The sequence below is a fragment of the Nicotiana attenuata genome, chromosome 12 (genome assembly GCF_001879085.1).
Source record: "Nicotiana attenuata strain UT chromosome 12, NIATTr2, whole genome shotgun sequence".
NCBI classification, from domain to species: domain Eukaryota; kingdom Viridiplantae; phylum Streptophyta; class Magnoliopsida; order Solanales; family Solanaceae; genus Nicotiana; species Nicotiana attenuata.
The window spans coordinates 4,119,135-4,133,459 of NC_032000.1; the positions used below are offsets into that span (position 1 = coordinate 4,119,135).

General features: G+C 34.8%; 2 protein-coding genes across 3 annotated transcripts; both read left to right on the forward strand.

Moving 5' to 3' along the window:
• LOC109235176 (multicopper oxidase LPR1-like) lies at positions 1,279–4,707 on the forward strand. Its single transcript, XM_019401166.1, has 3 exons — positions 1,279–1,681; positions 2,928–4,385; positions 4,537–4,707. The coding sequence occupies exons 1-3, from the start codon at positions 1,478–1,480 to the stop codon at positions 4,588–4,590; spliced, it is 1,716 nt and encodes a 571-aa protein (XP_019256711.1). The 5' UTR covers positions 1,279–1,477; the 3' UTR covers positions 4,591–4,707.
• LOC109235178 (uncharacterized lipoprotein syc1174_c-like) lies at positions 7,030–13,880 on the forward strand. 2 transcript variants are annotated; one of them, XM_019401167.1, is made up of 9 exons: positions 7,030–7,234; positions 7,355–7,489; positions 9,424–9,540; positions 9,653–9,781; positions 9,973–10,149; positions 10,531–10,671; positions 12,013–12,195; positions 12,551–12,622; positions 13,335–13,880. In XM_019401167.1, exons 1-9 carry the CDS (start codon positions 7,109–7,111, stop codon positions 13,494–13,496), a joined length of 1,242 nt encoding a protein of 413 aa, XP_019256712.1. In that variant the 5' UTR covers positions 7,030–7,108; the 3' UTR covers positions 13,497–13,880. The 2 variants fall into 2 exon arrangements, with proteins under 2 accessions (XP_019256712.1, XP_019256713.1); XM_019401168.1 differs by lacking the exon at positions 7,030–7,234 and having other exon boundaries at positions 7,402–7,489; positions 9,437–9,540.

The following is a 14,325-nucleotide window of genomic DNA, read 5'->3' on the forward strand; positions in this document are numbered from 1 at the left end:
AAAAAATCTTTTCTTCCCACCTAATTTATATATGTTAGTCTCATGATACGCGCTTTGCGCGTGTACATTATCTCAATAAGAAAGAATTTTAAAATGCTATATAAATAATAAATTAAAGTATTATGTGTGAGTGATAAAATAAAAGTTAATTTTTTCTATAATGATGAATCTTCATACAAGTTCTCAATCATCAGTCAATATTCAACCAAAAATTTATTTTATTTTTTAATTGAATCGTTTTAAATTCATAAGTTATCATGCTTCTTTCTCAATTTTAACAATCATATATAATCCTTGAAAACTTAAGAAGTTTTTTTATTTTTTTCTTTTTTTGAAAAACTATTCTCTAGTTCATCTTAGAAGACTCAAATAGGATTAACAAATTGATAGAAAATAACAACTTTTTTTTTCAAGAATAAAATGTAATTCATTTAATTAATAATAAATACTATATGAAAAATATCCAACAAATTAGAAAAAGAATAAATTATTGTAGCTCAATGTATAATCAAATTACATAAATTATAAGATGAAAAGGTGTACTGAAAAAGAAAAAAGAAAATAAACAATACAAAACCTAAAACTTTTTACCAAAAAAAAAAAAAAAGCTCGTCAAGGAATCTTAAACAAAAAAATTTACAACAGAAAGATAGTTTAATTGATTTTCCATATCAGAGTCCTAAATATTAGGCTATTAATTAAAGTTTTTGTCCCTAAATATTAGAAAAATAATTAATGATTATTCCTACATATTAGGACAACAACAACAACAACAACAACAACCCAGTGAAATCCCACTAATCGAGTCTGGGGAGGGTAGTGTGTACGCAGACCTTACCCCTACCCCGAAGGGGTAGAGAGGCTGTTTCCGAAAGACCCCCGACTTCCTACATATTAGGAAAATAACTAAAATTACTACTCTATCCAATATAAAATATATTCTTAAAGGGTAAAAAAATCGAACGACATTTACTAAGGACCTTCGTACTTTTAGTATCATATAGTATATATATATATGTATGCATGTATATATTGCGTAAGAAAATTTTACATAATAGGCCTAAGTTTTACTTATTATAGTAAAGTGTGCGTCTTATTTTCAAGATTACAAATTCGACGCTTTAAATAGATATATCTATAAATATTTTTATATTTTTAAAGGGATATAGTAGTGTGAAAAATTATATGATATATATATATATATATATATATATATATATATATATAATTTAAACACAAAAATGTTTGTCACTCGGAAAAAGTGAAGATTCTCACCTTTCAATATAAATACTTCCAACATTTCTTCTTCTTCTTCTTCTTGTGAACTCAAAACCAAACTTTGTCCTTTATATTCTAAGCTTTATCTTCCTTCTTTCTTCCTTATTTAGCATCCACAACTCCAAAACACAAACATTCCTCTCTCTAAAACTTCAGAAAGAGAAACCCTGAAAAAGCAAAAATAAAAATAAAAAAGAGGATGGAAAAAGTGATATTTTTGGTGTTTTTGAATTTATTGGGAATTTTCTTGGTTTCAATGGCAGAAGATAAACTTATGAGCCCTTCAAAATTAAGAATGTTTGTTGACAAACTTCCAGATATGCCAAGAATAAAAGGTTATGATGTTATCAATGGTGTTCATGTCCCTAAATCACTCAAAATTGGTATGTACCACAAAAAATGGGTAAGTTACTAATTTTATATATCCCGAGTTTAAGTTTTGTGTACTGATTTTATATAAATTTTATACATTATACATAGTCAAGTTAAATTGATATATAACACGTAATTCTTTATAGCAAGTCTGATATGATAACTTAAGAAAATAAGATAATAACCTGTTATAACCATCAAATTTAACTGGTGTAAAAGTTTTTTACACTATTACATATTACAATTTAAACCCCTTTATACCACCAAGTAGTGTTTTTTTTTTGTGTGTGTGTGTGCGTTTTTTTAATATTTTATCCACAATGCTTTTTCTTCAGAATGCAAAATCTAAGTCTTTTTATGTATAATTCAAAGACCTGTGCCCTGAAAATTGGTAAGACCATATAAAGAGTCAAAGAGACAACATATCTTCATGTAATTTTTTTATATCATAGAAAAATATAATTCCTATAAATAGGATTGGGAATAGGAAATCCAAAAATGGAGTATTTCGTTTCATTGCATTGTATTCTTTTTTTAATAGTTGTAATATTTGTTCAGTTTGTGCATATCTCGACTATGTATTTTTCATTTGTCAATACTTGAAAGTTGTACCTTTGAATGGTAAGTGGCCTAGACATCTTATCGTATAACCACTGAAAACCGAACACATGTGCTTTCCATTTAGAAATTTTACTAATATTAAATTTGTACCCAATGTTTATTCCGCCAGTATAATAGAGTAAAAAAAGTTACTTCTAACTTTAGCATTGTTTAAATGTTACAAGAATTTCTTTGGTATTCTAGATGTCCGAAGTCCAGATCATATGTCCACTAGCCCTACTTTCTTAATCATTACTTTGGAATAAAATGTAACGTATTTGAAAATGGAGAAAAATGTCTTTTTCTTTTTTCTGCATAAAGTATAGTACTATAATATTACTAGATAGTCATTGAATCAGATTCTCTTTAGACTTGCAATTTCTCTTAAAAGGGTATTCCGGGTGCACTAAGCTCCCGCTATGCGCAGGGTCCCGGGTGACCTATGGTAGCAACTTTACCAGTTACGCCAAGGCTCCCCATCTTGCCGTTTCTTTAACCGAAAAGAAATTAACAGAGTAATTCAAGTTGTTATAGTTGGTTACGCATAATCTATTCGAGGTTATTAGTCAATATTTATTTATATAAAATCGTCCGCAATTACGTTTAAAATAATTTTTTGTATCAATAATGCATAGAAGTTAAACTCGATCTTTTTCATTGTTTTGCTTCTTATGCAGAAATTCCACAGGGATCTTCCTGCAACTCCGGTATTCGCATATGGTACATCGAGGCACACAGCAACAGTCCCTGGTCCTACAATCGAGGCCGTTAATGGAGTTGAAACTTACATTACGTGGCAAAATTACCTCCCTTCAAAACATATACTTCCTTGGGATCCAACAATTCCAACTGCTACACCTTCTTCTAAGAAAGGAATTCCAACAGTAGTGCACCTCCATGGAGGAATTGATGAACCAGAAAGTGATGGACACTCTGAAGCATGGTTTACTAATGGATTCAAAAATCGAGGACCGAAATGGACTAAAAAAAAGTACCATTATCACAATTTTCAACATCCTGGAACCATGTATTACCATGATCACGCAATGGGGTTGACTAGGGTAAACATTCTTGCTGGTTTAATGGGAGTCTATGTTATCCTTCAACCAAGTGTCGAGGGGCCACTGGGATTGTTATATGGTGAAGAATATGATCGTCCGTTGGTCGTATTTGATCGTGGTTTTCGAACAGACGGTTCGATTTACATGAATTCTACTGGAAACAATCCTTCAATACATCCTCAATGGCAACCTGAATATTTTGGTGATGCAATTATTGTCAATGGCAAAGCATGGCCTTACATGGTGGTAAAACGAAGGAAGTATCGTTTTAGGATCATCAATGCAAGTAATGCGAGGTTCTTTAAATTTTTCTTCACCAATAATATGACATTTATCCACGTGGCATCTGATTCAGCATACCATGAAGAACCGTTGGTGCTCCATGACCTACTACTAGCTCCATCTGAAATAGCTGATGTGATTGTTGACTTTTCACAGTCAAAGTCAAAGTCGGCGATCTTAGCCAATGATGCAGCATACCCTTATCCTTCTGGTGATCCTGTTAACGAAGCTAATAGTAAGATCATGAAGTTCATTATCGAACCACATCACGTGGTAGATACAAGTCGCATTCCACGAAAATTGATGAAGTATCAATCCCTGAATGTATCCGAGGCTTCAAATACAAGGTACATAGCTTTTTACGAGTATGCTAGTGACATTGACGAGCCTACGCATTTGTATATCAATGGAAAATCATTCGAAGCACCAGTGACTGAGACGCCAAAAGTCGGGACCAGTGAGATCTGGAACATCATCAATCTAACGGAGGACAATCACCCATTACACATCCATTTAGGTATGTTTGTTGTCTTGGATCAAACAGAATTGGTGAATAATGAAGAATTTAAAGCTTGTATGATGAAGTTGAATGATGCAATCAAGTGCCAAGTTAGCAAGTATGCACAAGGTAAAATGACAGAGGTGCCTGCTCATGAAAAAGGGTGGAAAAATGTGTACAAAATGATGCCAGGACATGTTACAAGAATACTTGTGAGATTTTCTTATATTCATTCGAATGCTTCATATCCCTTTGATGCAACAACAGAGCCTGGCTATGTTTACCATTGCCATGTAAGTTTTTCTATTTATGTCTCACTTTCATGCCATGCAAATTACTACTATTTCTTAACATCCCTTTTCTTTTTCAAGTTTCAGTTTTATGGTGCAAAATGGTCATTTTAATTACAGTTCTTATCTAATTATTTCCTTTTTTTAATTGCAGATTCTAGATCATGAAGATAATGTCATGATGAGGCCTCTAAAGCTTATCCATTGATAGGAATGGCCTTTTCTTTTCTTATTTTTGATAATATATTTGTGGGTGTTGATGAGCTCATATGTATAAACCATTTACCAATTTTAATCGAGTGAAAAATTATGAAATTGATGCCAATTTGAGTTTTTCTTTTCCTTATTACTGTAGTGTTTGCGATATATAATTTCACCAGAATCTCTCACTTTATAAAAAAATGATCCTAGTAATAACTAATAATACATGAACGATTTCTAGTTAACACATAGGCGATCTAGTATTTCACCAAGATTTCCAACTTTATAAAAAATAATCCTAGTTATAATTAATAAGCGATCAATCAGAGATAACTTTAGGTGATCACAAAAAATACATGGGGATTTTTAGGTAATATATAGACGATCTATGCTTTCACCAAATCTCCCAGTTTATTAGAAAACAATCCAGGTAATAACTAATAAGTGATAACTGGAGATCACTTAGGCAATCATAAATAATATATGGACGATTTCTAGGTAACCCATAGTTCCTCTATGATTTCACCAGAATCTCCTGCTTTTCAAAAAAATAATCCTAGTAATAACTAATAAACGGCAACCAGACTTTAGATAATCAGAAGTACAATCACTATCGATAATCTAGGTTGGATCCATTGTTTCATTTTCATATTCTTCTCTAGTAATTTTGTAATAGCAAAAAGAAAATAGAAGAAGAAAGAACATGCAAGTTTCTCTTTTACCTTTCTGTTTTTGTTAACTTCAATAAGGTATCCATTTGAAGCTGAGATATATATATTTCCTTTTTATAAGTTAGTGAGACTCATAGGACTCATATAACTAATTTTTTTTAATCAAATTAGACATATTTCTATTGGTCCTTGTACAATCCCATTTATCTAATTCACCCCATTTTACTACTTAATACTTTTAGCTATTTGCAGTACAAAATTGCATCATTCTTTTACTTATGTATTTGATATTTCTTGGTTGGGAAACAAGTTACTCCCTGCTATTCATAATAAATGATTTTTTTTTACTTTTGACATAGAAAAAAATGAGGTTATTCGCGACAAGGCGGGCGTGTCCCCTATTGAGGACAAGATGCGGAAAAAGCGGCTTAGGTAATTTGGTCATGTGAGGAGGAGGAGCACAGGCGCTCCGGTGAGGAGGTGTGAGAGGTTGACATTGGAGGGCCTACGGAAAGGTAGAAGTAGGCCAAAGAAGAGGTGGGGAGAGGTGATTAGGCAAGACATGGCGCAACTTCAGCTGATCGAAGACATGACCCTTGATAAGAAGGTGTGGAGGTCGAAGATTAGGGTAGTAGAGTAGGTAGTCTAGGGTGTTCATAACAATAGTATTGGCACGCAGCCTCGCTTTCTGTTGGTAGTAGATTTTTCTGACTAACCATTATTTTCTTCCATTGTTGATCACCTTACTATCTTGTTGTTTTTATTCTACTTTTATATGGCTTTTTGGTACTGGCCCTTCTTGTCTATATTTTTATTAATGTGGTGCTTATGTTTTCCTGAGCCGAGCGTCTATTGGAAACAACCTCTCTATCCTCACAAGGTAGGGGTAAGATCTGCGTACATACTACACTTCACAGACCCCACAGTGTGGGATAATACTATAATACCGGGTATGTTGTTGTGGTAATTCATAGAAAAAAAAAAGTATTCTAATTAAATTACCCTTAATTAAAATTTGCATATTGATAACTTTATACATTGGGATCTTAAATAAGGGTAAATTTTGAAAAAAAAATAAAGCCAATTCCTTCTTGATTATGTGAAAGGGTAATTATTTCGGACCAAATAAAAGAGGCCAAAATGTCACTTATTATGGATCAGATTAGGGGTGTTCGTCGGTCGGTACAGTACGGTAAGGTATTTAGACATTTCGATTCGGTATTTTTGGTATCCGGTTTCTTAAAATCCTATACCAATACCGTACCTAATTAAATTCGGTATGGTTCGATTTTTCTCCTTTCGATTTTCGGTTTATTCGGTTCGGTAACTTCGATTTATTCGGTTTGAATACTAACTAGTGCATAGAGCCATACACTCCAATATTCTTAATTAAAGTACTCAAAAACAAAACTGAAAATGTTTGTTGACAAAAATTTTGTCCAAAACTAGCAAATATCGATCCAAATAGAGAAAATTGTACATAAAAGAATATTTGATCATTAGAAGTGTCTTGTTACTTGTTTAGAGTTAATTGATGAACTTTGAGAATAAAGGAAAGTAAAATTTTAGATTTTTTATATTTATGTTATAATTGATAATATATGTTTTGTGTAATATAATATATATTTCGGTACGGTACCGGTATTTCGATTTCCATATTTATCAAATTATGCCCAGCCCTAGATGGGATGGAGTATTACAATACAATGATTAATGACATTTTCTACAATCTAAGGGGTGAAATTGACAAATACCTTTTTTTATCAACCTCATTATGCCATTATCCTCTTCTTTCCAATTTCATTCTCTGCTCAGAACTCAGAAGCATGCCACGCTAGACCAAGCAGAGAACCAATGGCAACTCTAAGCCTCAATCTTTATTCTCCTTCAGTAAGGCATCAATGTCTCCTCCCCAAATCTCATTATTCAAAATCCAATTTCAGAATCTCATGTTCCACCTCTTACTTGCAAAATAAAAAGGTGCAATTTTTATTCACCAGAACTTGATTTTTATTTATTTGAATTTCAAGAAAACGATTTTAACAATTACCCAATTGATTTTCATTGTTAGTTTTGTGTGTTTTTATGGTTCTTGAGCAGTTTAAGAGGGAGTATACAAGTGTGATGATAGTGCCAACAGGTGTAGGAGCAGCCATTGGTGGCTATGCTGGTGATGCTTTACCTGTAGCTCGAGCTCTTTCCTCTGTTGTTGACTGCCTTATCTCTCATCCTAATGTATGATTAATTTTATGTTCTTATATTACTAGCATAGTAGCATTTATTTATTTGCTTATTTCTACTTTATAATAATAAAAATGATAGCCTTGGCGTAACTAGTATAGTTACTACCATGTGACCATGAGGTCACGGGTTCGAGCCGTGGAAGAAGCCTCTTGCAGAAATGCAGGGTAAAGCTGCATACAATAGACCCTTTGTGATCCAGGCCTTCCCCGGACCCCACGCATAGCTGGCGCTTAGTGCACTGGGCTGCCCTAATAATAAAAATGATGTGCTTATTTCATCTGATGTGGATGTTGACATTAGTACCATTGAGCGACACTCAGGGTCAGAAGGGTTTTAAAATAGTGTGTTTCAACAACAATTGGTGTCTAGATGAAACTCCGAAGAGTAAGGGGTCCGCGATGTCAAAACCAAATAATATGTGCATGCTTGATATTTTAAAAATTATATTGTGACAATTTGTTGTAGTAGGAATTAACTAAAGATTGAATTAATGGAGTTTGATGAAGGAGCTTATCTATCCATCTAAATTCACACATTGTATATGTATTGATTTGGCAATGGAAGTTAAGATATTTTAAGAATTCAAAGTGGTGAAACTTCAAGTGAAGAACTTACTGATTGCCGGTTTTCGTCTATGTTGCTCGGACTCTCCGACAATGTTGTTGGATTCGTGTTGGATCCTCCAAACGTAGTGCATTTTTGGAGGACCCAACATGGGTGCGATAATATTTTTGAGGAGTCCACGCAACATAGATTTTCATAATTGAGATGTAGAGTGTAGTTTTTCTTTTAAGAAAATTCTTAGGCTTCGAATGTAGCTTGTCCTTAATAGAGTAGCACATTTATATAGAAAATTTTGCTTCCTATGATATGTCAGTACTTGTCAAATGTTGCATCAGTCTGTTGAGTGTGAGACATGTTTTATTTGGTTGAACATTTAGCACACTCCATCTCTTGTCCATTTCTCTTAGCTTGTAATTCTACAAGGAATATGTCGGTTACTTCATATACTAATTAATAGCCTGTTTGGCCAAGCTTCTCCAAGCCATAAGCATTTTTTTTTGCTTTTTTTCCAAAGTTGAAGTGTTTGGCCAAGCTTTTAGAGGAAAAAAAGTGCTTTGGAGTAGAAGCAGAAGCAGTTTTGGAGAAGCAGAAAAAAGTAGCTTCTCTCCAAAGCACTTTTTTTGAAAAGCTCTTTTGAGAAAAATACACTTAGAAACAGTTTTTAAAAGCTTGGCCAAACATTAATTGCTGCTCAGAAGTGCTTTTCAAATAAATTAGCGAAACACAAACTGCTTCTCACCAAAAGTACTTTTGAGAAAAAGCACTTCTCAAAATAAGCTGATTTTTGCAGCTTGGCCAAACAGGCTATAATGAATTTCTAGTGAAGTACACGTCTAATAATCTAGCTATAAGCATCACCATTGGTAGTATAGCATTTCAGATGCATAATATAATACATTGAGCTGTGCTTTTTTTTCTTGGAGCAATTTGATAGCCTCTGCAACATTAAATTTACATTCTGTACATTTCACTTCCTAGACGAGTCTCTATCTTGGAACATAAAATCTTAGTATGTCCCCCAAAAAATGCTTCTGTGGAACAAAAAATACAATATAGAGAGGCAAGTCAAGCAACTGAGCGATTTGATGGGACTTGATCCACAATAATGAAAAATTGAAAAATATTTCATATGCTTTAGGGCCAAGATAGAGTCAATTCTAGTTGTTTCTTTAGATTGTCAACGGAATAAGGAATCAACATTCAAACATTGGATCAGAAGAAAGAAAAGTGACAGGAAGTATGCTGGAATAATTGCGTGGATGAAAGTAAATAGGTTGTCAATCTAGAGTAGGAAACACGACGTACGTTTTAGTTTAACATGCATTAAGCTTAGCTCTCTGTAAAATTGTAAAGTCATACAGGTTCTTAATGCAGCAATGCTGTACTGGCCCATGCCGAATGCACTCTATGTTGAAGGCTATGCACTTGATCGATTTGCTGAAGGCCTCTGGGGACTGCAACCAGTTCATCAAAATAGGGTATGCTTGGTACAATATTTTGCTTGTTTATCCTGTGAAATCGGAGCTGTATTCGAGCTGTTGCTGCATCATTCAGCTTGCAATCACATTGTGAACTTGTAATGTGAAGCAGGTAGGATTAGTTTTTGATGCTGGGATTGAGAAAGAGCTTCTTATTCGCCATCTACAAGTAGTTGATGCAACAAGAGCTTCTCTTGGATTGCCAATAGTGGGATACACTGTAACTGATACACCTCTACTGGTATGCTTTTCATTTTCTAAGTTGAATTCAAGTAGATGTTGTGGGGGTTCATTTAGTTACTATTTCATATGTCATATTCTTTTAAAAAAAATTTGATTTTTATAATGCTTAGACGACAGTTTCATTATCACGTCTATTTATTATTAACTTCTAAATGGAATGCAAGTAGCTAACGTATGGTGTATGTAAAGGTGGAGAAATGGGTTGACCCAACAAGTGGCCAATCAACAGGGAGGATACAGCGTCCAGATTCACTATTGAGAGCTGTGGAGAACTTGCAAAATAAGTCTAAGGTAAATGCAGTTGCAGTGGTGGCTCGCTTTCCAGACGATGATACTGAAGACTTGGATGATTATCGACAAGGAGTGGTATTAATTTTTTCTATGAATATCTTCTTACTTCATTGCAAATGTTGTCACCGATAGTATCTATCTGAAATTTCTAGATACAAGACGGTCTCACTTCATGAGCTCATTACAGAATAAGTATGTTTCAGCAACTCCTAAGGTGCTATGTCCTAAAGTTTGAGTCTCCACAATTTTGCCATAACTTATGCGTGTGAAATTATCTAATTAGAAGGTGTAATATTTAAGTTCAGTATAATATCAGCTTGAGTTTCCTTCTTCCTTTGATTACTCTGCTAAAGTTGTACTGTTTTAATTTGACTGTTATGATGAGGAAATTCATTGCTATTATACGGTACTTAAGTTCCTGATTTCAGTTTTATTCTATACCCTTTAAATCTACAGGGGATAGATCTTTTGGCAGGTGTAGAAGCTGTTATAAGTCATCTAGTGGTGAAAAATTTTCAGATTCCTTGCGCGCATGCTCCTGCAGTATTGCCTCCTCAATTAAACATTTCACTATGTCCAAAATCAGCTGCTGAAGAGGTTAGTTATTGTCCTTTGATTATAACAAGATTTACGCTTTCACCATGTATAATCATGAATTGAAGGCTGTGTGCTGTTTAATCATGAAGAAGTTTGTTGTTCATTAAATGACTGGAACTAATGTAGAGTGGCCAGGGCATAGCTTCTCTGCAGCTTTTGCTTTGCTACACAAGTATAGTGCATGAGATATGTTTGTTTTGTAGTTTCTGCTTATGGGATTTTAAATGATAATCATTTGAAAATGGAAGCATGATAATCCTTAGCCATTTAGGTCTTCTCTTGCGAGAGATGGTCATTTTCAAGAGAAGGAGCTAAATAGTTCGTACACATTTGTTGCTGAACTTTTCCTAGATACTATTGGAGACACCTTAATAGATCCTCTGATGTATGAGATTACACTGGGTTTGTTGTTGTTGTACTTGATAAAGCCTTATATTTATTTGTATTTCCTTTACTCTGTCGTAAACTTTTTGTTGACAAAATTTTACCCAGTGCTAGCTTTGTTATGTTCATATTGTTTGAAATCCAGTTATACATGTCGTTTTTGTGTTGAGTTCATGTCCATATGGACAGTTTTTGGGCGAAGGAAAAGGCATTCTAAATTTGCAATTCAAGATGCTGTGACAAAATTCTCAATTTTAGTTTCTTCTCAGTGTTTACTACATGAATTCTGAAAAGTCAAACCTGTTCAGAATATTAAAGTATATTCATTTGGTTTTCCTTTGTATAGTTAGCTGGACTTGCTAGCCACATTCTTTAAGAAGAGTTTAGAATGTTTGGAAATTATTCATATTTTATGATACATGCTGTAGAAATGTCTGCTGGTAGTAGGTTTTTATGACTAACCGATGTTTTCTTTTATTGTTGATAACCTTACTATCTTGTTGTTTTTGTTCTGCTTTTTTATGACTTTTTGGTACTGCCCCTTCGTGTCTATATTTTCATTAATGTGGTGCTTGTGCTTTCCTGAGCCGAGGGTCTATTGGAAACAACCTCTCTATCCTCACAAGGTAGGGGTAAGGTCTGCGTACACACTACCCTTCCCATACCCCCCGGGGTGGGATGATACTGGGTATGTTGTTGTTGTTGTTTGTATGCTGTAGAAATGTTTTCCGTAGAAATGCGTACAATAGACCCTTGTGGTCCGGCCCTTCCCTGGACCCCGCACATAGCGGGAGCTTAGTGCACCGGGCTGCCCTTTTTTATTAAAATGAGTAAGGGAGATATGAAAACCATGAAGGTGTATAAAACTGCTAAGATAGTACACTTACATTCTCTAGTCTCTTTTTCCATTTGTCATTCTCATAATATTTTTGTTTTCTTCCGTCAATTTTCGGACAGATAGGATTTACATTCTTGCCATGTGTACTTGCTGGGCTTAGCACTGCACCACAGTATTTGGTCAAGGGAAACAATTTTTCAGAGGACTGCATTGTAGCAGGTGATGTTGACAGTGTAATTGTACCGATCGACGCTTGTGGCGGAGATGGTGTTCTTGCTTTTGCCAATGGCAAAAGACACAAGGTAATTGGCTCTTGATATTTTGACATCAACTGGATGAGTCTAGTGTTTGCTAGGCCTGGAGATAGGCCTTTCCCTTGCGACAGCTGACTAGTTGATTCTATCGGAATCATCCCACTCCCCTTTCCCTTCTAACAGTAGGGAAAAAGAAAACACCTCATTCCTTTTCATGCTTATTAAGTATTCCGTGCCCCAACGTACACTACTTTTCTCTTCTTCCTTTTGTCGTGACAGTGGTACCATATCGGTTGCCTAAACTTGCTCTAATACTACTAATGCTAGATAGGAAACGACTTGTCAGATACCTTCAGCATTCATGATAATAATGCCATTTTTCCTATTTGCTCATATTTTGCAGCCTCTTATAATTGCCGTTGAAGAGAATCAAACTGTTCTAAATGATACGCCAGACTCACTCGGTATCAAAGCTGTAAGTTGAAATCTTACTTCCAATACCGTGTTTATTTTCTCATCTAGTTGTCATATTGGCAAGCCGCAACTTAACATGAACTGCCAATGCCTGTAGCCAAATACATTTTCATTTGATAAAACTGGTTACTTTGGGGAAAAAAGTGTCGATGCTTGTGTCATATAAGTAGAAAACTTTAGCTTGTAGCATGTAAACTTATCAACGATCATTTACTTGCGCAGTGCATAATTTGCAATAACATTGTTGATTAAAGATACTAGGGGAGATACTAATTTAAACGGGAATATGAATACTAAGCCCCCCCCCCCCCCCCCCCCCCCTCATGAAAAAAAGAGACTAGTCAACATAAAAGTCCATTCCTTTCTTATAGAAATAGGATCCGGTGGTGCATGCAAGCTGGTCCTGGCACTACCGTTATAAAAAGAAATAGGACTTGCACGTTCTCCTTTATACTAAAAAAGGGCAGTCCGGTGCACTAAGCTCCCGCGCCGGGGAAGGTCCGGGCCACAAGGGTCTATTGTATGCTGCTTTACTCTGCATTTGCAAGAGGCTGTTTTCACGGCTCGAACCCGTGACCTCCTGGTCACATGGCAGTAACTTTACCAGTTACGCCAAGGCTCCCCTTCCATGATCTCCTTTATACTAAATCTCTTTTTATATCATGCTGTCCTACATGAGAATTTGGAGTATGAGAATGGAGTTTATTTTACAGGTGAAGGTCTCAAACTACTGGGAAGCCATAGGTGTAATTGCAGCTCACAAGGCAGGAATAGACCCAAATTCTCTTAGAAGGAATAGAATCAAGAACACTGCACCTATTTCTGTTGTTCCTTCGAATGGTTGTGCTACATCAAGTGCCAAATCACTTGTTTGACCACAAAAGTTATGGATATTCATCATATTAAAGGGCAGCCCGGTGCACAAGGTATCCCGCGTTCAGGCAGGGTCCGGGAAAGGGACGCACCCTAAAGGGTATGATTCAGACAGCCTAAAATTCATCATATTACACGAATTAATTTGATTTGTATTGCGCAAAAGGTGAGTTTAAATTGGAAACATGGTCAGTGAAGATTCATATATTCGAGCCCAACTAGTTGGGACTGAGGCATAGTTGTTATAGTATAGCGGAAAACGTTTTATATTCTTCCTTCATTTTCCATTCTTAGTTTTTGTATTATCATTAATTGAGTACATAGGGGAGTACTATAACATGATCTGCTCATTCTTTAGATTTCATTTGGTGTTTATTTTCTATTGATATTTTGGGAACTCATTTCGTAATGTGATGGATTCTAGAGAAAGTAGTGTTGTAAATCTAGGTATTGTGTTAAAATCACCAGAGGCTATTTTGTGCTATGAAGAAGGTAAAACTTTTTCGAGCAAGATCACTTTTAGCCCGCAACCGAAACTATTTGTATTCGGTAGCCATAAAAATATATAAAAGTTGTATATTTTTTGTATATAACAACATACAAAAATGTATACATATATACAAAAATATATATATTTTTAGCTATTATTTTGAGAGGGGCTATACAGTGTCATTTTCCTAACTTCTTAATTCTTTACTGGTCTGTTTGAGATCAATCTAAGCAATCTCTACTCATTTATTTTAGAATAGAAAACATGATTTTTAGTCGTTCTATAGTATGCTATTGATTCTTTCTTTTCTATACTTTTAAAGCTTTAAAGAAGATCAATAA

Excerpts from the sequence above, each read along its gene's own strand:
- LOC109235178 (XM_019401167.1), top strand. The coding sequence starts at position 7,109 with ATGGCAACTCTAAGCCTCAATCTTTATTCTCCTTCAGTAAGGCATCAA. Across the intron at positions 10,672-12,012 it reads CAAAATCAGCTGCTGAAGAG|ATAGGATTTACATTCTTGCC; the intron begins GTTAGTTATTGT and ends ATTTTCGGACAG. Across the intron at positions 12,623-13,334 it reads ACTCACTCGGTATCAAAGCT|GTGAAGGTCTCAAACTACTG; the intron begins GTAAGTTGAAAT and ends TTTATTTTACAG.
- LOC109235176 (XM_019401166.1), top strand. The coding sequence starts at position 1,478 with ATGGAAAAAGTGATATTTTTGGTGTTTTTGAATTTATTGGGAATTTTC. Across the intron at positions 1,682-2,927 it reads GTATGTACCACAAAAAATGG|AAATTCCACAGGGATCTTCC; the intron begins GTAAGTTACTAA and ends CTTCTTATGCAG. Across the intron at positions 4,386-4,536 it reads GCTATGTTTACCATTGCCAT|ATTCTAGATCATGAAGATAA; the intron begins GTAAGTTTTTCT and ends TTTTAATTGCAG.